The sequence below is a fragment of the Danio aesculapii genome, chromosome 22, assembly GCF_903798145.1.
Source record: "Danio aesculapii chromosome 22, fDanAes4.1, whole genome shotgun sequence".
NCBI lineage: Eukaryota > Metazoa > Chordata > Actinopteri > Cypriniformes > Danionidae > Danio > Danio aesculapii.
This window is the reverse complement of record NC_079456.1, coordinates 32,904,180-32,927,342: the sequence shown is the minus strand read 5'-3', so window position 1 is coordinate 32,927,342 and position 23,163 is coordinate 32,904,180. Positions and strand designations below refer to the sequence as shown.

Below are 23,163 nucleotides of genomic sequence, written 5' to 3'. Positions count from 1 at the left end.
ACAGCCCCTCCCAAAATGACTGATAGCTCCTCCCTAAAACACTGATAGCCCCACCCTAAAGGACTGTTAGCTCCGCCCTAAAACACTATCAGCCCCATCCTAAATTACTCATAGCCCTTCCATAAAGGACTGATAGCTCTGTCCTAAAACAATGATAGCCCCGCCCCAAAACACTGATAGCCATGGCCTAAAAGACTGATAGCTCCGCCCCAAAACACCGATATACCATCCCTAAAGGACTGATAGCCCCACCACAAAATTACTGATAGCCCCACCCGCCTTAAGGGACTGATAACTCCGCCCTAAAACACTGATAGTCCCGCCCCACAAAAATTATAGCCCCTCCCTAAAACACTGCTAGCCCTGCCCTAAAACACTATCAGCCCCATCCTAAATTACTCATAGCCCCTCCATAAAAGACTGATAGCGCTGCCCTAAACAATGATAGCCCCGCCCCAAAACACTGATAGCCATGCCCTAAAAGAATGATAGCTCCGCCCCAAAACACAGATATACTCTCCCTAAAGGACTGATAGCTCCACCCTAAATCCCAAATAGCCCCTCCCCAAAATCACTGATAGCTTTGCCGACCTTAAGGGACTGATAGCTCCACCCTAAAACACTAATAGTCCCACCCTGAATCATTAAAAGCTCTGTGTGTGTGTGTGTGGTTGAGTCACCTCCAGACTGCCGCGTTTGCCAGGATTGAGCACCAGCAGCTTCTTCAGCAGGTTTTCACAGTCTGTTGACATGTAGAAGGGTATACGATATTTCCCTCGCAGCACTCGCTCTCGCAGCTCCTGCATGGACAAAGCAAGAATAAGCAAAGCTCATACTTTCAGGCAGACATGATTTATTTTATACCTCAGTCAACTTATTTTTATTCATGTGAAATCAAAGTTTGCCATTTTTATTTATAATCCACTTTAAAAAAATTGTTTGGAATCTATGTAACTCCGCCCTCTTCTGAAAAGAGCACAATCTCATTTGCATTTAAAGCGACAGTCACCAAAACCCCACAATTAGGATCAAAGCCTAACTGCGTTCACAGCGTAAGCGGTTAGTTACTTCAGTTACGCTTCCGCATTAAAACAAGCTTTCTAGCGTGAAAATGTTGCGCACTTCTTATCAAATTCATTTAATAATGGAAGATCAAGTTGCGTGCACCTAGGCTTTGCTCCACTTAATTATCCAATATCTGAAATATCCTGAAGCATCTATACTGTTTTGTACTGTCGCATGAGATTCCCGCTTTTTTAAAGATAAATATATATAACATTAATGCACATCAGTAACTCACCAGTAACTTATTTAATGGATGTTCCTGTGAGAAAACATTGTAAATAATTGAAAATCCGGTGACCGAAAAAAATCAAACCCTTGGGAACAACTGTGGTTCATAGGTCTGTGTTCTCTGGACTCCTCTCAAGCGGTGGACTTCAACATTCTGATTGCTTGCCGTCGCACCGCGTCATAGCTCATTAGCATAAAGTTGACTTGATTTCAACTCTCCTTGACGTCCACACCAGCGAAGACGTGCTGCGCTGCTCCTCGCCCCCAGCTCTCATTGAAAATGAATGACTTCCGGCTACTTTGACGCTCTCGCCGATTTCAGTGTGAACGTACGGTTATGTTGTGTTCACACCAGATGCGGATTGCACGAATATATCGCACCGCAGGATGTCTATTTGCGTCTTTGCATTGACTAAACATGTAAATCACTCGCGCTTGACGCTTCATCTGCGTCTGGTGGGAACGCAGCTTAAAAGGGGCAGATTCAGAGAGTTCAACTGTATATATCGACGTATTGCACAGCTCTAGAAACCCACAGAAACCCTGGAGATGTAAAACAATTGAACATTTTCATCATTTCATATGAAATGTTTATAAATATTAATAAATAATAAATTAAATTAATATATAAATAATAATAAATAAAAATAATTCATTTATTATTAGTATCATTTCATTTCTCATTTCAATCAGGGTTTCTGCAGATATCATAATGTCAAATTTAAGACTTTTAAGGCCTTTTTAAGATCATTAAGTATTAAATGTAAGACCTACAGTATATCACAATATCAAAAACACGCATACACATAAAGAGAAAATGCGAAATCACAAAATTAATGGTAAAATAAATGTATTCAAATTGAACAGTAATAAAGACAGGTTAGATGCACCATTAAACTACAGAAAAAACAAACAAACAAACATTTTAAGGCGGATTTATGCTTTCGCCTGGCGCCGCATCGCACACCTCATGAAACGGACGAGGCTTTTAAACTTGACCTGTTTGCCATTGAGATGACAGGGGGCGGTCAAAAGAAACAGACAGTAAAATCAGAATAAACGGAGAAGTGGCGACGCAGTGGCGCAGTAGGTAGTGCTGTCACCTCACAGCAAGAAGGTCGCTGGTTCGAGCCTCGGCTTGGTCAGTTGGCGTTTCTGTGTAGAGTTTGCATGTTCTCCCGGCGTTCGTGTGGGTTTCCTCCGGGTGCTCCGGTTTCCCCCACAGTCCAAAGACGTGCAGTACAGGTGAATTGGGAGGGCTAAATTGTCCGTAGTGTATAAGTGTGAGTGAGTGTGTGTGGATGTTTCCCAGAGATGAGTTGCGGCTGGAAGGGCATCCGCTGCGTAAAACATGTGCTGGATAAGTTGTCGGTTCATTCAGATGTGGCAACCCCGGATTAATAAAGGGATTAAGCCGAAAAAGAAAAAGAATGAATGAATAAACAGAGAAGTAGAAAGTTTCCGGAACTAGGTCATATCATAAATATCATTTAAGATTATTGTTTTTTATTATTTCTATAATTTATTATAATGATTTTTATAACCAGTCAAGATTTTTTTAAATCAATTTTTTTGTTAACCCTTGTTATTAACTCATTATTGATTTATCCTGTTCATCTGTTTGTAGGTTAATTATTTCTGCTTATATTCTCCTCATGTCTGCTGTCCTGTGCCAGTTCGTTGTCATTAATCCCCTTGTCCTGTCGTGTGTTCCAGCCTTGATCCCTGCCATCCGGCCCAGTCAAGTTTGTTTGTTTCTTTCTTTGTTATTTTCATGTTTTCCCCCTCAGGGTAGTTTGTTTTGCCATTTATTTTATTTTATTACAAATAAAAACCCATTTTTGGGCACACGGGGAGAACATGCAAACTCCACACAGACATGTCAACTGGCCCAGCCGGGACTTGAACCAGTGACCTTCTTGCTGTGAGGCCACAGTGCTAACCACTGAGCCGCCCCAATATTATTATTATTATTATTAATTACATATTTCTATTTCACATTCATTATGCTGTAATCTCCCCTGAACTGACCTTCAGGTTCTGTCCGTCGAATGGCAGTGAGCCGCTGACCAGCGTGTACAGGATGACCCCCAGACTCCAGACGTCCACTTCCGGCCCATCGTACTTCTTGCCCTGGAAGAGCTCGGGCGCAGCGTACGGTGGACTCCCGCAGAACGTGTCCAGCTTACTGCCTAGGGTGAACTCATTGCTGAAGCCGAAGTCTGCAATCTTTATATTCATGTCCGCATCCAGCAGCAGATTCTCCGCCTAACAGATCAAGAGCACCACTATCAGAAATCAATGCAATGCAACAAATCCATGATGGAGATCAGATCCTCTCTAACACCAGGCCCTTTGAGCTGTCTGAGCGTGAGATGGACACTTTATAATAATCATCACAGACAATTATACAGTTGAAGTCTGAAATATTTGCCCTCATGAATATATTTCCCCCCAATTTCTGTTTAACTGAGAGAAGATTTTCTTCAACACATTTCTAATCATAATAGCTTTAATAACTCATTACTAATAACTGATTTATTTTATCTTTGCCATGATGACAGAAAATAATATTTGACTAGATATTTTTCAAGACAATTCTATACAGCTTAAAGTGACATTTAAAGGCTTAACTAGGTTAATTAGGCAAGTTAGGGTTATTAGGCAACTCAATAGGTGACGTGTTCAATACTTATTTCACACACTGTATTCCTTGTGAACAGGAAGAAAATAATCTGCTATTACAAGCATCTCACCTTCAAATCCCTGTGGACTATTCTCTTCTGATGGCAATACTGCACTGCAGATACAATCTGTGGACACACACACATGCACAGTCACATTAGCAAACATAACAGTTCACAAGGGTAAACACAGGGTTCCTTAGAGTCTGTAATATCATGGCAATTTATTTATAACCATTTTAAAGGAGACCTATTATGCAAAAATCACTTTTATAAGGGGTGTAAACACAGTTGTGTGTCAGCAGTGTGTGAATATAAGCAGCCTCTAATGGTAAAATTGTATTAATTGTATTTATTATTTATTATGGCTAAGAAAAGTATTCAGACCCCCTTAAATGTTTCACTCTTTGTTATATTGCAGCCATTTGCTTAAATCATTTAATTTAATAATAAATAAAAAAACAGAAAATGGTGAGAAATAAGATGGTCTGGTCTAATGAGACCAAAATAGAATTTTTGGCCTTAATTCTAAGTGTTATGTCTGGAGAAAACCATGCACTGCTCATCACCTGTACAATACAGTGCCAACTAAAGCATGGTGGTGGCAGAATCATGCATGAATCCTGGGTGAAAACCTTCTCCAGAGTGCTCAGGACCTCAGACTGGGCCGAAGGTTTACCTTACAACAACACAATGACCCTAAGCACACAGCCAAATTAATGAAGGAGTGGCTTCACAACTGCTCCGTGACTGTTCTTGAATGGCCCAGCCAGAGCCCTGACTTAAACCCAATTGAGACTCTCCGGAGAGACCTAAAATGGCTGTCCACCAACGTTTACCATCCAACCTGACAGAACTGGAGAGAATCTGCAAGGAGAAATGACAGAGGACCCCCAAATCCAGTTGTGAAAAACTTTCTGCATCTTTCTCAATAAGATTTCTGCTAAATGCTGAGCAAAGGGTCTGAATACTTAGGACCATGTGATATTTCAGATTTTCTGTTTTAATAAATCTGCAAAAAGGTAAACAGTTCTGAGTTTTTCTGCCAATATGAGGTGCTGTGTGTACATTAATGAGGGACAAATTAACTTAAATGATTTTAGCAAATGGCTGATTGTATTTGAACACGTATATAAAATTATAGCTAATATATTCAAACATATATGCATATATTTTAAATTCCAATGGCTCCAATGTTTTGAGTAGAGTTTAGTGTAGAAGTGCTCCCTCTAGTGTCCATCATGTACTTAATCTTTGTTAATGTTATCTAAACATGCATTAATGTGTTAGTTAATATATTAGTTAACATCCACGACTATTATTCAGCATTACATGACCTAAATGAATGTTAACTTGCTCATATTCGAATGCACCTCTTTACATTGACAGACTCATTTGTTAAAGTTTACTGAATTCCGTTAAGAGCTCATGCTGGTTTTCTATTGGTCACAAGTTCTCCATGATATGAATATGCAGATCAAATCTAAACATTTGAATGGAATGCAGCAAAATTTGCATGAATCTGCATATGGATGAAAGTCACCTGAAGGAGAAGTTATTGGACAGCCTTAAAGGGACGGTTCACATAAAAATGAAAATGTACTCACTACCTACTCTCCCTCAAACCTTTACGAGTTTCTTTCTTCTGTTGAACACAAAAGAAGACATTTTGAAGAATGCTGAAAACCATTGACCTCCATTGTCAGAAAAACAAAGACTGTGGACGTCAGTTTTCCAACATTCTTCCAAACATCTTCTGTGTTTGAGAGAGTTTCTGCTCTTGTTAATCAGCTCCTGCACTCTGAATCGGAATCATCCTCTGACTTTTATTAACAGTATGCCTTCATTAGCAAAGCGCGACAGGAAAATGGCCAATTAAATATTGCTCAGCAGCAGGGGTTTATTAAACGACACACTGAACTGTGATCAGACCAAAACAACAGCTGATCTGAGCTGACAGACACTAGAGGAAGCACTTCTACGCTAAACTCCATTCAAAACATTAGAGCCATTGGATTTAATGTTGGAATATATTAGCTAGTTTTGCTAATTAGCTATTTTTTTTTGCTTAGCTAATTTTACATCTGTTTAAATATATATGAAGAGTTCAGATGCAAAACCCTCTAAATCCATCTGACCTCTTTTTTTGTAAATAAGCATTTTCTATCAGGCTCCTCTGATTAGGCTCAGAAGTTTCATTTTATAGTTTATGAAAACTTTATTAGCTAGTAAATAAAATAGCTTTTTTTTTTTCAAAAATGTCACTTTCTTTGGATTTTAAGAAAGTAGATTTTCTTTTGCATCAAAATCAGCTAAATCCACTTGTGCTTTTGTTGCAAAAACCTCTAAATCCACCCATTGGGACAAAACAGTGTAAATGGTAATGTTAATCACTAAAGATGCAATTAAATATTATTTGACCAAACAAAAAATCCATTACACAAACCACCTGAACTTATGAATATATAAATCTGTCAAGTAAATGGCGGTTCATTCCACTGTGGCAACCCATGATAAACCAGGGACTAAGCAGAATGAAAATGAATGAATGAAATCTGTAAAGTGCATTAATCAATAACATTAAAACTGACATTAATTCAATCTTAACAATCTGTTGTCATTTCTGATATTTAGGATTTAGATTTAATGTAAGTAGAGCAATGTAAACATTGCAAACATTGTAAACTAAGCTTGTTAGATTGAAATAATGTAGTGTAAAACATTATGAAACATCAATATCTGTGCATAGTCTATTAATATAATAATGTATAGTTTTATACATTATATTTATCTTTTAAAAAATAGCTTCCATTAGCAAATAAAACACAAGGTAGGCTAAATTGGGCAAAAAGGGCATGTCTCGTGTCATTCATTCATTCTCACCATACTCAAGGTCTTGGTCACTTTTTTGTCTCTTGTTTATCCTCATAGCATCTATGCAGGTAAACGAACGACACCTTAACTTTGTCTTTTGTGAAACGCAGTTGCCGCTTAATGTATAGTAAATCAAATTCATTCAAAGTAGCGTTACTGAGCCAAAAAACGTTATGAATGCATGCTACACTTCCGACTGTACATTGTGTCTTCTTTACTTATAATGCACAGAGTTTTGAGGTAAAGGACGTTTTTATTTGCCATTCACTGACAGTGGGACAGGCTCATCCAATTCCTCAAACTCCGTCTTTTAAAATCGGAAGCAGAATAAAACACTCTCCTCATAAAAGCCGGCGTATCAGCAGGTCGTTACATTAAAACATATGATTTGCATCTTCTGATTGTTTCTCTGGATATATCGTTTTTTGCTGTCAAAGGTGAGTGGCGTTTAGCGGCTTTTGTCAAGAAACTGTTATTTCTGAATGCGCTGACGCTGGGATTTAGATGATTTGAAGTAAAAATATTTGTTGAACATGTACTACGTGCCTAAAGCATTCGCTCAATGTCATTAGCTCATTTTGGCGGAAGTGGCGTTTAGCTGCTTTTGCATCTGAACTCTTCATATATATATTGCTCTGTTTAAAAAAGGAAAAACTAATTCTAAGGGGGGTTAATAACTCTGACTTCAACTATAATATATCAATATAATATATTTGTCAAAAGCCAAACATACATACATTTTTTATTCAGCATAAAACTTTTCTTTAAATACAACTGACAATAAATAGAAAAACAATTGTGATGTAATTAAATTTGTAATGTAATTAAATATATATATATATATATATATATACATACACACACACACACACAAGCACTTTTTCTTCTTTATTGCTGCAATTGACAGAGCAGCTCTGAAAAATGAAACTGTCCGACTGACTATTCCTATTTAAAAGAGATTTTAAGTAACAAAATGAGTAGCGAGAGAGGTATGATGATATAATCGTGTTGTTTTCAGTCTCATTTTTATTCTTATTTAGTGGTTTTCATTGTAGATAATGTTTTGGCGATTGTTTGTATTTAACACATATTAACTCGCAAGGAACTTGAAATGATTAGTAAGATATATATTAATTATCTGCAGTTAATAGACATCAAAACATTAAGTAAATGGGCTGAATTCAATATACTTCTGCCTGCTTCCGTGGGATAAAAAATTCTGAAGGAAAATTTTGCTTATATTTAAATATAAATATATATATATATATATATATATATATATATATATATATATATATATATATATATATATATATATATATATATATATATATATGTATATACATATATATATATATGTATATATGTATATATATATATATATGTATATATGTATATATATATATATATATATATATATATATATATATATATATATATATATATATATATATATATGTATATATATATATATATATATATATATATATATATATATATATATATATATATATATATATATATATATATATATATATATATATATATATGTATATATATATATATATATATATATATATATATGTATATATATATATATATATATATATATATCTGATATATATATATCTGAGTGTGTGTGTGTCTTACCTGCCGAAACTTGGCTCTGGCCTCCTTCTCCTTCATTCTCCCATGAGCCACTAAGTAGTCAAAGACTTCGCCTGGCAGAATCACAGACATGCAGAGACGTGTCAGACATGACCAGCGCAACACTCTTATTAAATATGACATAAACAAACAATAACGACAATGACAGCTGATTTACATAGCACAGTTAAAAACAACCCAACAAGATGACCAAATGTGCTTTACTATGACTAAAAAAACACAAACAATAAGAGTGACTCGCAGACAACATCAAGTTTTTAAAAAAGTAAAATATAAAATAAATAAAAAGAAATAAAAGAGTGATAATAACTCACCTCCGCTGGCGTACTCCATTATTAAATACAGCGTCTTCTCAGTCTCAATTACTTCAAATAACTTCACTACGAAAACAGAAGCAGACATCACCAGCAGATTAATAATAGCACAACTCACACACATTATTACATAGATTCAGATTTTACACAAACACCAAGTGTTTAGCGTTTTCCTTATCACAAACACAACAGTGATCTGCTAGTGTTTGCGTTGCTCTGGCTTTGTTGGGGTTAATTATTGTGATCTCCCGATTACATCAGCGAAATACTAGGAAATCTCAGTAGACTGATGGCATTTCATGCCGTTCAGCTTTATAATCTTAATGTCAGCAAAATCAGCGGCTTTGTTTGAGAATCATTCAAAAACTAGCTCTAAAGTGACGGTGAAGTAGCAGCGGTTTTTGCTGTTCTGACGTCAGCTGCAGATGTGAATGAGTGGAGGAAGAAAGTAGTTCCTCATACAGTACGAAAGGGTTTTGAGATTCTCCGTGTTTGATTTTTTTATACACGATTATGCCGTCGAACTGTTGTATGAACGCAATATCACACGAGTAACAGTGCGATATGCCTGTATATAGACACTGGTGGGGTACTTAAGCACTCAGCCTGTGGCCTCGTATCAACGCGCGCCTCCCACCAGCACCGATATACAGCAGCCATATCGCACTGTTACTCATGTGATATATTTATATATAAATAAATATATTTTTATTGATGTTTAAATAAATATATATGAGCAATTCCAGCGTTATGGAAGTGACATTTGCAAAACATAAATTCACATAGAAAGTATATGTTACCATTATATTATGGAAACATCTGTTTATATTTTCCAAAACAACTGACCACAGAGTTATGGGATCAGAAAAATATCAATCTGTAAACATTTTTTCTATTTTAAATGAGGAAATAAACATGCGTTATGGATGTGAAAAAAGAGAGTTTACAGTATACAACATACTTAGTAGAAATTCTGTGAATTAAACTGTACAACCCAAAAGAAACAATGCTAATCTGAAGGATAAGAGTTGCTCACTATAGAACAAAAATGAGTGATTTTATTTTATTTGATATTTTTGTATTTATGAGGAAAAAGTGTCATTATGGATGTGACACTTTTCTGTTATGGATGTGACGGGTGTGTAATTGCCACTTGTGTGATTTTGGTAAATCAAATATAATAGTTTGAAACACTGACAGAGACATTTATGAGTATTTATAAAGTACTGTAATATACTTGCTTACACAAAATAAGTAGAAACGTTTTTTTCATGGCAAGGTTGCCATTTGCATGGAATTGCTCATATATATATATATATATATATATGGAAAGATTTGATCAGGATGATAGGGAAGATACTGCAGTGGGTGCATCTGATTAAAATCTAATAAACAATCTATAAGCAAAGATAAATACAATAAATAAAAAGATACAATTGAAATAAACTGTGTTTTAGCGTTTTCTGAGTCTTTGAGCTTTCTGGGTCAGAAATAGTTTACTAACTTTTTTTGTTATAATCAGACAGTGTCTGTATTTTGTGATTCACAAGTGTTTATTTCTGACTGAGAATTGCATTATGGGATATTATTGATCTCTGCTCTTTCCACTTTAGATGTTTAAAATACAACTACAGTTCAACAAAATGACTTTTATTGACATTTTGGTAGTTTGAAATAATAATAATATAACGTATATGAAATAGTATATAGAGAAATAATTAAAATAAGAGAAAATGTGCTGGCTGTACCTAATAAAGTGGCCGGTATTATTAGTTTTTCAGTTTGCATAGTACTACAAATTACACAGTATGAAACAATCATGTAAACAGCAAACATTTTACATTTACACACATACGTTTGCTGTTTGCTCAAACTATTTAAAATGAGTTGACACAACACAATTCTTACGTTTTTTTTAATGTTCAATCCACTTACATTTGTAAAAACTAATCGGTTAACTTAATTCCTTCATGTTGTCCCGACACAAATCGATTGTGAGGAACCCATTTTTTTTTCCCACAGTGCACACAATTCATTCATGTAGTCCCAACACAAATGGATTAAGTCAACTTAACAAATGTAAGTGGACTGAACATAAAACAGCAAAGTTATTTCAAAACATTATATAATTTGTGTCAATTCAGCTCATTTTAAGTAAGCTGACTGAAGACAGCAAAAATCTTTTTTTTTTGGAGTGTGTGGTGTGTGAACATTAAAAAGTGGGTATTTCCACCAATAGTTTTAGGAACCATGAAAAACGTCCTCTCTACAGTTAGTGAGTGCATTCGCTCTTTTTATTGTGTCATTCATTCATTTTCCTTCAGCTTAGTCTCTTTATTAATTAGGGGTCACCACAGCGGAATGAACCGGCAACTTATCCAGCATATGTTTAACGCAGCGGATGCCCTTCCTTCCACTCCTGCATTCACACTCATACACTACGGCCAATTTAGCTTCCTCAACTCCCCTGTAGCGCATGTGTTTGGACTGTGGGGGAAACCGATGCACTCAGAGGAAACCCACGCCAACACGGGGAGAACGTGCAAACTCCACACAGAAATGCCAACTGGCCCCGCCGGGACTCGAACCAGCAACCTTTTTGCTGTGAGGTGATCGTGCTACCCACTCTGCCACCTTTTTATTGTGTCACTTTCCATAAACATGAAAATTCACGTAAAAATTCACAATAAATTGATCTGGTTTTAGCTGAAAACGGTGATGTTCAACTATGGAGATGTGGAACTTCGATGTGTTTGTTTGAGACATTTCAAGCTTGACCAATCAGAATATTACAAAACTGTACTCTTAAAGGGACAGTACGCCCACACTGGCAATTCTGTCATCATTTACTCATCCTTCAATTATAATTAAGTTTCTTTCTTCTGTTGAACACACAAAGAAGATATTTTGAAGAATGCTGGAAACCGTTAACTTCCATAGTATTTGTTTTTCCTCTTATGGAAGACAATGGTTACAGGTTTCATTCTTCAAAATATCTTCTTCAGTGTTCAACAGAAGAAAGAAAGGTTTAGAGAGCAATTAGTGAGCCAATGTCCGTTTTTTTGTGTGAACTGACCCTTTAAGTTGCCAACATTACATTTGATGCACATGAATTCAACGTTTGCTATAACATAAGCAGCTCATCCAGTTTTTTAAAGATCTGGAACTAAAAATAGTTACACTTTATATATGGTATACTTTATTTACAAAACATACACCAACTAGCGACACACACATCTCTGCTGTACTGAAGTGTGTTTCTATGAATCTCAGCAAGAGTTTACACACAACAGGAAGTGTGCTCGAAAGCTTTTGTGTGTACAGATGACCCAGTTAACGCAGATCACTGCTATCATTCTCAAGTGATAGAATGAGTGACAAATATAATATTATGTATGGCCAAGGTTCAATAGTGTTCAATAGTATCTGGATGCAGCCTTTATGATGCAAGATGAGATGTCAGACACAATGCACTCAATAGAGCTAATAACGTCACTGTGAGGGGTAGGGTTAGGGCTGTGCGATTTGAGGAAAATACATAATATCTTGTGATTTTGTGATTTCGATTTGATTTGCGATTTGATTTTGCAGTCAAGCTTCAGCTCAATATTCTCTATGACTAGCCACGTTTCCATCCACCTATTTTAATGTGCATTTTGGAGATGCGCATAAAAAATGGTTGATGGAAAAGCCAAGATGCACATACATTTTGAAAATGCGCATCAAAAACGTATGTGCATAACTGAGTAGGATAAATTTTATATTGGATGAGAAAAGATGCGCATAAACTACAATGGAAACACTTTTACTGAACACATTCCAGTATGCTCATTAATAAAGGTCATGTGATTTTGTTATAAGAGATCATGTGATGATAAAAATGTGTGTGAATGGACAAACCAGCAGACTGAGCACACTGTAAACCATCTGAACTGTTGTTTTGGTCATTCTAAAACGCCTGAATCGTTTCAGTATTAGTGTTATTATAATATTAATGACCTCCAGAATCAAGAGCGTCTGTGCTCAGCGTCTCACGCCTTCAAACGCCACCGATCGTTCACTGCATGTCAGGATTGCCTTCTGGGGTCCAAGAACAGAGATTTTTCAGGACCACACTCGAAACCAAGGGGTAAGAAAATTTCCCAGAATACACCAGCCACAACGGCAACATAGTTGCACCCGGAAGTAACGAGATCCACAAATTAGTATTTTTTTGTCATTATTATGAATTTTTACGACAAACAAGCATATGTTTTAATATATTTATAGCGGTCCCACAACATTCTGACATTCAAAGACACTCGAATCCCCTGTCAGAAAAGTCTAGTGGCTGGGAATGAGCTTTTTACAGTGTCTGCTATAACGTTAATGTTGTTTTCTTGTGTTTACATTGAGGAATATGGCCACTGTGTAAATGCACAGTACAGTTATGATCTTATTGCCACATTAGATCATTATGATAACATGATACATGCCTTCAGTGATTTCCTGAAGATAAATACCAAAAAATAACACAACTGGAATAACTACAGCAGTCACGATCATCTGATCTCATATGAAGCAAGAGATCGTGATGACATATGATGATGTGTGCAGGTGCTGTAGTGGTGTCCCAATTCTTAGGGGTAAATATTGAAGCCCTTCCCCTTTAGACTCAGTTTTAAGGGCCAAGGGGAAGGGGTACAAAAATAGAATTGGGATTGGGCCTTATACTTTCTCCTGATGCCGTATCGCACACCTCCACTCCGCACAGGCTTTTATGTGTTCGCCATTGCGTTTGCTTTTATGCGCTCGCTGTTGAAATATTATCTTAAATGACAAGGGGCCGTCAAAAGAAACCGTAAAGTCAGATGGATAAACAGAAAGGTAGGAAGTTTCCGGAACTACGGCATATATCATTAATATCGTTCAAGAGTTTTTAACTAAATATTTTTACTATTTTTATAATTTATTTCAAATTATTTTCAGTTTTTTTAAGACTTTTATAATCATTCAAGATTTTTTAAATCAAACTTTGTTGCATCACTTGCTTTTGTGCATATCTCAGACAGTTCTACCTACTAAAGTGTATTAACATGTTAATGACAGCAGAACATGGGTTACTCTGCAAATATATGTTTATTATTATGGCAAGAATAAAAGCAAAACTTACTAAAATACACTGACATTTTTATAGACTTAGCCCACTCCACAATTCACACATGTCTGTATGAGTATGTGTGTGTGTGTGTCTGTGTAAATATAAGTGTGTGCCTGTATGAGTATATGTGCGTGCGTATGAGTGTATGTGTGTCAGTGTGAGTATAAGTATGTGTGTGCATGTCTGTGCATGTGTGTGTGTGTGTGTGTAACAGGAAGCCGCTCTTCTGCTCAGAGGAGAGCCCGTCAGCTAAAGGTGTGTAATCACAGCTCTTAGTTTGATTAATCTAAACTTCAGCTCCAGCTCGGCCAATCAGAGATCCGCATGGACACGCCAGTGGCTGCAGAAGGAGCCGCAGAAACAGCTAGTCATGCTAATCGATAGCGAAGTGAAAACAGAGTCTGGAGCCGTAAAGAGAAAGAGCTGAGCTGGACAGAGAGAGAGAAAGCAGAACGTCTCAATGACTCTCCATTAGCACAGTAAATAATCCTGTTAACATCTGCTCAAACAGCGAGAGGAAAGAGGGAAAACGCAACATCACTGCTCAAATATATATAAAGCAGAGCTGTTATGCAGAAATCACTTTTATAAGGGGTTTAAAGCCAGTTGTGTGTCAGCAGTGTGTGAATATAAGCAGCATCCAATGGTAAAAGTGTATTAATTGTGTTGTTTATAATCAGACTTGATAAAAACAGTCTGCAGAAACACTTTGATTGACATTCTCCCCTTGTATGATGTCATCAGAAGGGGAAAGCCCCGCCCACTAGTGACCATAAAGCTCATTAGCATAGGACTTTAGCAGGGTTTGACATTAACACCTGCCAACCCACCAAATGTGGGTAGATTTCAGCTGTGGCCCGTTAGACAGCCATTTTCACTAGCCACTTTGGCTGGTTGAAAAGAATTTTTAAGTTGCCAGTGCTGGCTCGTCACTAAAAATATGAATCTTAGTTTATGATCGGTTGTCAGTATCCGTGCAAATGCGATCTTAGAATCGGGAGAAGTGGCATTGCGAGGGCGGGGGGCTTTGGGGGCTTAAGCGCCTGATGTATTGTCAAAAGCTCCTGATATTTTGGAATATGTTGCACTTAAAAAAAAAATAGGTTGTATAACATTTATTTTGTTATGCAAGTACTTAAAATTTCCACATACATCGTGTGTATTCCACTTCCTGCAGCCTTTATGTCAGGTAATTAAATAGTCAGCAGTTCAGCTGTACCTGTTTCTACCAGCAGGTGTGAGTGAGATACAAGATGTGGAGCACCTGAAACTACGTATACTGGAAGCCTGTGCTGGCATTTCTCCTGCGGTGTTGCTGTCAGTGTGTGAAGAGTGGGAGAAGAGGGTTGCATTGAATATCCAACACAATGGCCAGCACAGTAAACACATTTTATAAGTGGTCAGAAACTTGTAAATAACTCATGAAAGAATAAAGTTATGTTAAAACCAAGCGCACCATTGTTTTTCTTGTGAAATTCCCAATAAGTTTGATGTGTCAAATGACACTCTTCCTATTGAAAAGTTGGATCCAAGATGGCCGACTTCAAAATGGCCACCATGGTCACCACCCATTTTGAAAAGTTTGCCCCCTCACATATACTAATGTGCCACAAACAGGACGTTAACATCACCAACCTTTCCCATTTTATTAAGATGTATCCATATAAATGGCTCACCCTGTATTTTAGAGCAGTAATCACATCACCGTAAAATCATGATATTTTTACTCAAGGTTATCATACCGTCAGAATCTTATACCGGCCCATGCCTAGATATGATATAGCCAGTCACCCTTTCGACCCTAGCAACGCCCCTGAGCATGACTGACAAATAAAGGAGGTGTGTTAAGGCACATTGATGACGTGTTGCTATTTTCAGGGCAACTACATATAACAGTGCGCCATTGAACAACTAAAAGCTGCTCTAAAGTCAAAGGCGCAGAGATTTAAGTTGTTGTTTAAAGACCACAGTAGTGGTATGTGCCGATGCACATCCAAAACACACATACACATTGCTTATTACACACACAGTGAAGTACAGCAGTACACAAATATCTTTAGATATGAAAAATTAAAGGATTAAAATGCAAAATGTAATCTATACAGTTGAAGTCAGAATTATTAGCCCCCCTGAATTATTAGCCCCCTGTTTAATTTTCCCCCCAATTTCTGTTGAACGGAGAGAAGATTTTTTCCAACACATTTCTAAACATAATAGTTTTAATAACTCATCTCTAATAACTGATTTATTTTATCTTTGCCATGATGACAGTAAATAATGTTTTACTAGATATTCATCAAGACAATTCTATACAGCTTAAAGTGACATTTAAAGGCTTAACTAGGTTAATTAGGTAGGTTAGGGTAATTAGGCAAGTTATTGTATAACGATGGTTTGTTCTGTAGACTATCGAAAAAAAAATTTGCTTAAAGGGGCTAATAATTTTGACCTTAAAATAGATTTAAAAAGATTTTAAACTGCTTTTATTCTAGCCGAAATAAAACAAATAAGACAAATAAGACCAGAAGAAAAAATATTATCAGACATACTGTGAAAATTTCCTTGCTCTGTTAATCATCATTTGGGAAATATTTAAAAAAGGAAAAACAAATTCTAAGGGGGGCTAATAATACTGACTTCAACTGTATATCGGCACTGCATGATGGGAAGCGTGCGTTGGCTCGAGGCCACAGGCTGAGTGCCTTAGTGTCCCACCAGTGATGATATACAGCCATATCGCAGTGCTACAAGTGTGATATTGTATTTACACAACAGTTCGACGGCATAATCGTGTATATAAATAAGAAAATCAAACACGGAGAGTCTCAAAACCCTTTTGTATGACGAACTACTTTCTACTGCTATTCATTCACATTCATACCCAAATTAGCCTAAATGGTCATCCCTTTGCCAGATGTTATAGGGTTATAAACCAATAAAAATACAAATTCATATTATGAACAAAATTACAACAGCAAAAACATTAAGCTCTATCATAGACCTGGCGTCATGCGTAACGCAAGTGTTTTTTTTGCTAGTTTCACCTTGGTGGAGGTTTCATTTTCACATTTTGTGCCACATTGTTTACATAGCAAAAGCATATGTGCCCAATTATTTCATACACATTGCTTATTACACACACAGGGATGTACAGTGATACACAAATATATTAAAATATGAAAAAATTTAAGAATTAAAATGTAAAATATACATATACCTTTTTGAGTGATGTAAACAATACCAATGTATTTAACATTATGTTTTAACGTTAAATTATGATTGAATCGCTTCTTGTTACAATTATGAAATAGTTTGACAGTAAGCAGGAAATGTTCATGAGCCAATGTCATCACCACATTGAAATGGTCTATATTATTGTCTAGTGAAATCCGGGCCTGTTGTAGCCAGCTTATTCTTGACTATTTGACTATTTATTATAATTAAAAGTATTTATTATATGCGTATAAATAATTGTTGTTTAGATTTGTCCACCTGTGGGGTTTTGGGGACGTCTGCATCACCATATGGGGCATAAGAACAGGATGTGTGTTTGGATATAACTCAGTTTTTTGACCACACTTCGTTATTATTGTTCATTTATTCGTTTGCTGGAAATTAGAACTGAATTTAGAAATAGTTTTGAAGCAAATCTTTGCTCTTAACAAACTAAATAAAATATGTAGGCTAATGGATGTCTTCAGTGGAGTGAGTTTCCACTGTTTCCTTACTCTACCAAAGTAAAGGAGTAAAGAGTAAAATAAAGTAAAGAGAAAGTAAAGAGGCTGAATGAAGGAGGCTCATTCTTTATCCTCGCGCTGCAGATGCTCTGTTTAACTGTTTTTATGACCAAAACACACCCATAAGTCATTTAGAGAATGAAGGCACAACGACAGTTTTTTCCATCCTAAAAATGGCAAAGTGGATTCAGATGCGCCCACACATGCTTTTGTGCTATTTATTTTAAACGTTGCCCCTAGATTGTTAAAATAAAGCACCTAGTGTTTACAATGTTAATTATTGAGAAGCCATTTCTTTAAATTATACTTAAATTAATTAAATGATATACATTCTCTAATTTCATTAAATTCCACTGATGTGATGGTCAAAAAGCAACAAAAAAAAAAAAACTGCTTGACCAAAATAAGCACAATTCAGTTATTAACATACAGACAGCTGTAAAATTAATATCAGAATGATTTCTTACCTATATTAGGATGATTTAAGACCTTCATTATCCTTACTTCACGAAAGAGCTGTGGGAGAACAAAGAGAGAAGCAAACAAACTGCATTAGAAAAAACATTCTATATTTTATATTTTTACAGTCACTAACTTCTGGTTCAGACATCGAAACATTTGATCAATAATGTCCATGGTACTTTTAGTCACACTTAATGTACAATTCTTGCTATTAACAAACCATTAACTAAGACTTTTCACTTAATATTCTATTAATTAGCTGCTTTTTACTAGTTATTATGGTAATATCTGGGTTTAGGTATTGAATAGGATTAGGCATGTAGAATAAGATCATACTTTATACAGTAAGTGCTAATAAACAGTTAATAGCTTAATAATAAGGCAGGTAATAAGCCACTTGTAAAAGTAGTGAATTCTTACTTAAACTAAAGTGTTTTAGTAATATTACATTTTAGTCATATTATAATAGAGATTTACTAAACCAAATTTGCAGATGACACAAAAACAGTACACATGGAAATTCTGTTGATCAAATTGAAGAACATTGATGTAACGTCTTGTTTACATTTCCACAAACGCAATAAGTGCAGAACAAATTAGCGTAGTGACAATATAGCCAATCTGAAACTCATAAGGTGTGGGTGATGCACTCCATGTCAAATTTCCTGACTTTCAACGACTAAAAAGGTGAATTTACATGATGGATAAAGAAAATCAGGCAGCTGGTGTGATGATCAATCCATACAGAATTTTGTGAACACAAAATTTAGAGGAGCAAGCCATTTTTTTACGCATTTGCTATGTAAATAGCATAGAGTCTAAAACTAATCCTTGAGGCACTCCATAGTTCCTTGGCCTGGCTTTGTGGAAGTTGTCTGTTTATATTTACAAACTGGTAACAGTAAGTTAAGTATGATTTAAACTATCATAAAGCCTGTGCCTGTATAATCTACACTACCTGACTAAAGTCTTGTGGTCGATCCTAGTTGTAAGAGCAACAAATAATAACTTGATTTCTAGTTGATCATTTGGAAAAGTGGCAGAAGGTCGATTTTTCCCATGAATCATCTGTTGAACTACATCCCAATCATCAATGCACAAATACTGCATAAGACCTACTGGAACCCATATGGAGAACAAGATTCTCATAGAAAGCATTGGGGTTTAGGGTTAAATTCAATATGGAGGCGTGCGAGAGATCTGCTGAGTGGATGGCAACATCAACAGCCTGAGGTATCAAGACATTTGTGCTGCCTATTAGATTACAAACCACAGGAGAGGGCAAATTCTTCAACAGGATAGCGCTTCTTCTCATACTTCAGCCTTCACATCAAAGTTCCTGAAAGCAAAGAAGGTCAAGGTCCTCCAGGATTGGTAAGCCCAGTCACCAGACATGAACATAATTGAGCATGCCTGGCGTAAGATAAAGTAGGAGGCATTGAAGATGAATCCAAAGGATCTTGAAAAACTCTGGGAGTCCTGCAAGAATGCTTTCTTCGCCATTCCAGATGACTTTATTAATCAGTGATTTGAGTCATTGCAGAGATGTATGGATGCAGTCCTCCAAGCTCATGGGAGTCACAATATTCATTCTGCTTCCACTGCAGCATGACTTTATATTCTATACTGAACAATATTGAAGGTTAAGTCACAAGACTTTTGTCTAAGCAACGTCAGGCCTTACTGTCCTAATTACATCCTTCAAAATCAAGGCATGATCATACTTTATTGTGGTAAAATAAGCGTAATCTAGAGGCCTTTGCCTTTCATATAAGCCACCTCTGATACCAAATGATTAAATTGAAGTCAAGTCATCATTTGTTGGTCCTAAAACATTGATAGGAGACAAGACTTTTGTCAGGTAGTGTATAGTGTCTATTGTAGCACTGGGGTCAAGCAAAACTATTAGTGGGATGCAGCCTCAATCAGCAGCTAAGAGTAAATTGTGAGTTATTTTCACTAGAGTGGTTTCTGTGCTATGTTGAGGCCAGAAGTAGAAAGAAGGTTAATTGGGCAGACACAACTTTCTCTGATATTTTAGATTTGAAATAGGCCTTTAATTATATAAGTTGCTGGGATCAAGTTAACTTTATAACATCTAGCTTGAAAACGTTCGTAATATGGCCTAGAGAAACAGAAGAGCTAATTAAAAAATGTGTATGACCAGGCATGATGCAATATTTTTTTTGTCTATGGAGGGCTAGCCAAATTTCTGATTTCTATTACTGCAAGTTAACTTATAACTAATACGAAAGGGTGGCTGTACACTAAATGTGTACAGCTTTTGAGAAAATATGAAGAAAAAAATTATTCATTTTTTTACAATCCTTTTAGAAAGTCAGAAAACTCCAAGATAAAATAACGTTTAGTATTTTTTACTACTGTTAAAATGGTCAAAAGTCAACAGAAGGGTTAAATATTGCATCATCAGACAATAGGATCTCTGGTTCGTCACTCATTTTGGGTTGAACAATAAATAAATAAATAAAGAATAGCCAAGAGCGGATGACTGAATTAGGACAACATCCTTGTGAACGAAGCTGTTCATTCAGTTACAAATGTGAGACAATCTGACGATTAATCAAATTCGCAACCGAATGTTCACTGCAGTTGCGAACCAACAGAACAAAGCCCAGGTATGGATGACAGAATGATAATTTGGGGCTGAAACAGTGCTTTAAAATGCAGCTCATTTCTGATTGGCTGTCAGCGTGTTTATATTAGTCTGCGTTCTGAAGAAGGCACCAGAATGCTTCCATAAGCACTTAAAAATGACTTGCTTTGCCAAAGTTTGCAAGGTTCACGACATCGATTTGGAAATATATTCTAGAGCTGTTGAAGCACTTAGTAGAAACTAAATGAAATATTAATAAGCAAATCTTCAAGCACATTGTGTTGTTATATATATATATATATATATATATATATATATATATATATATATATATATATATATAAAGTGCTGTAAATGTTGTGTATATTAATAAAAACGGTGGTTGGTTTGCTTTACACATCGGTTTCTGTCTGGTCCTGAATAAGTTGAGCTGAACAAGCCAAAGCCAACAGGATGTTTATGGGACGTTGACAAAACTAGCAGCACAGCATTGGCTAATGCTTATGGATATTAACTGTTTATTGGCAGTTATAAAAGAATGATCTTATTCTGCATGTCTAATCCCACCCAAAACCTAAACCCAACTTCTACCTTAATAACTATTAGTAGTTTATTAAGCTAGTAGTTTTATGGCCCGTTTCCCATGAGTGGTACAGTACAATACAGTTCGATATGCTTTTATGTCCATTTCCACTGTCAAAATGTTCCAAAAAGTGAATCGTACCGTACCACTTTTTGGGTATTCCTTTCAAAGGGTAGCTAGCACAACAAAAGTTTACCTTTTATCACAGTCTTGGACCTGTGAATGATTAGTAACAACATTTGCTTTGATGTATTTTCATACATACTACATGTACTACATACTACAACATACAAAAGAGAGAGATCGACTTAGAATGTCACTCACCTGTTTTATACTGATTAAATCATTATAAAACTGGTGAGTGACATTCTAAGTCGATCTCTCTCTCTTTTGTATGTTGTAGTGCTGTTTTTATACCATAGTAATCTGCTAGTGTTTACTTTGCTCTGGCCTTTTCAGGGTCAATTATTGTGATCTCCCGATTGCATCAGAGAAATACTGGGAAATCTCTGTAGACTGATGGCATTTCATGTCGTTCAGCTTTATATTCTTAAAGTGTGAGCAAAATCACTTGTTTTGTCATCACTTTAGACATTACACTAGAGAATCATTCAAATACTAGCTCTAAAGTGACGTTTGTGAAGTAGCAACGGTTTCTGCTGTTCTGACGTCAGCTGCAGATGTGAATCAATGGCGGAAGAAAGTAGTTCCTTGTACAAAAGGATTTTTGAGGCTCTCTGTGTTTGATTATCTTTTTTTTTACACACAGATTATGCTGTCGAACTGTATATATATATATATATATATATATATATATATATATATATATATATATGGTGGGCCGTTATCGGCATTAACGTGCTGCGTTGACATGAGACTCCTATCGGGCGCTAAAAAAATATTGCCGTTAATCTATTCCTAAAGTTGGGTTGGGAGCTGTGTCTATTCTATGCAAGCTATGATGACTTTTACCTTGATATTTTAGTGCGGACGTTTACCTGGCCGAATTATACTGTAGGGGGCGCGAATGAGTCTTCGAACCTGTGTGTATTCCTACTGTAAAATTAACACATCAAAAGTGACGTGCTAACATGGATGCAGTTCACTAGAGTGAATCTGGTTAATGTCAGCTCCACATCTAACTATCAGGCACCTGTAGAGTTTATGCGCTCGAGTAAAACATTTACAAATAAAATGAACCGGGTGCTTTGAAAGTAAATCGGTGAGCCGTCTGACAAAAAAAGTGCCTTTCTGAATCAAATCAGCAGATTTTTCACTTACTTCGAAGGCACTACTCCGCTTACGTGGACATCAGTAATCTAATTGATTTCCGTAATAGACAATACTATAATTAAGGTTATTACGTAAAGTGCTTTCATGTAAGAGTTTACTGTAATTTTGGGTGACTTTAACTGCAGTTCGGCAGTTTCACATTCACTCATGAACGTTTCATTCATGCCCCCGTGTAAAAAACTGGGGTATTAGATGCAAATAAGGAGTAAGGACTGGAGTAAGCAGTGTTATGGAATTTAATAACGCACGCCAAATGTAAAGAAAAAACTTCCGCATTTCGCAATGTGTGTGTGTGCGGTCCTTTACTGACAGCCGCCTGTGTGGATCTTGTCGGAAAATTTGGCGAAAAGTCCAACATGACGGTAATAGTTTGATCGCGGTGTTTACTTCAATAATGCCACTAATATATGCATACTCCACATGTCTTAATTCCATTTCTGTTTAGTTCAGTTATGACTTTAGTCAGATTAAGGTAATCAAAAAAAATTATAATAATAAATA

The 23,163-nt window shown here is 36.2% G+C and overlaps 1 protein-coding gene across 2 annotated transcripts in view; it reads right to left on the bottom strand.

Moving 5' to 3' along the window:
* The window catches only part of mark1 (MAP/microtubule affinity-regulating kinase 1), an 81,241-nt gene that overhangs the window by 23,983 nt on the left and 34,095 nt on the right, over positions 1 to 23,163 (bottom strand). For both annotated transcript variants that reach the window (XM_056448255.1, XM_056448256.1), the window contains exons 4-9: positions 18,178 to 18,226; positions 8,834 to 8,899; positions 8,502 to 8,572; positions 4,050 to 4,106; positions 3,325 to 3,561; positions 681 to 800 (exon numbers count right to left, since the gene is read on the bottom strand). In XM_056448255.1, the coding sequence (XP_056304230.1) occupies positions 681 to 800; positions 3,325 to 3,561; positions 4,050 to 4,106; positions 8,502 to 8,572; positions 8,834 to 8,899; positions 18,178 to 18,226 (600 nt within the window). The remainder of the gene's footprint in view (positions 1 to 680; positions 801 to 3,324; positions 3,562 to 4,049; positions 4,107 to 8,501; positions 8,573 to 8,833; positions 8,900 to 18,177; positions 18,227 to 23,163) is intronic.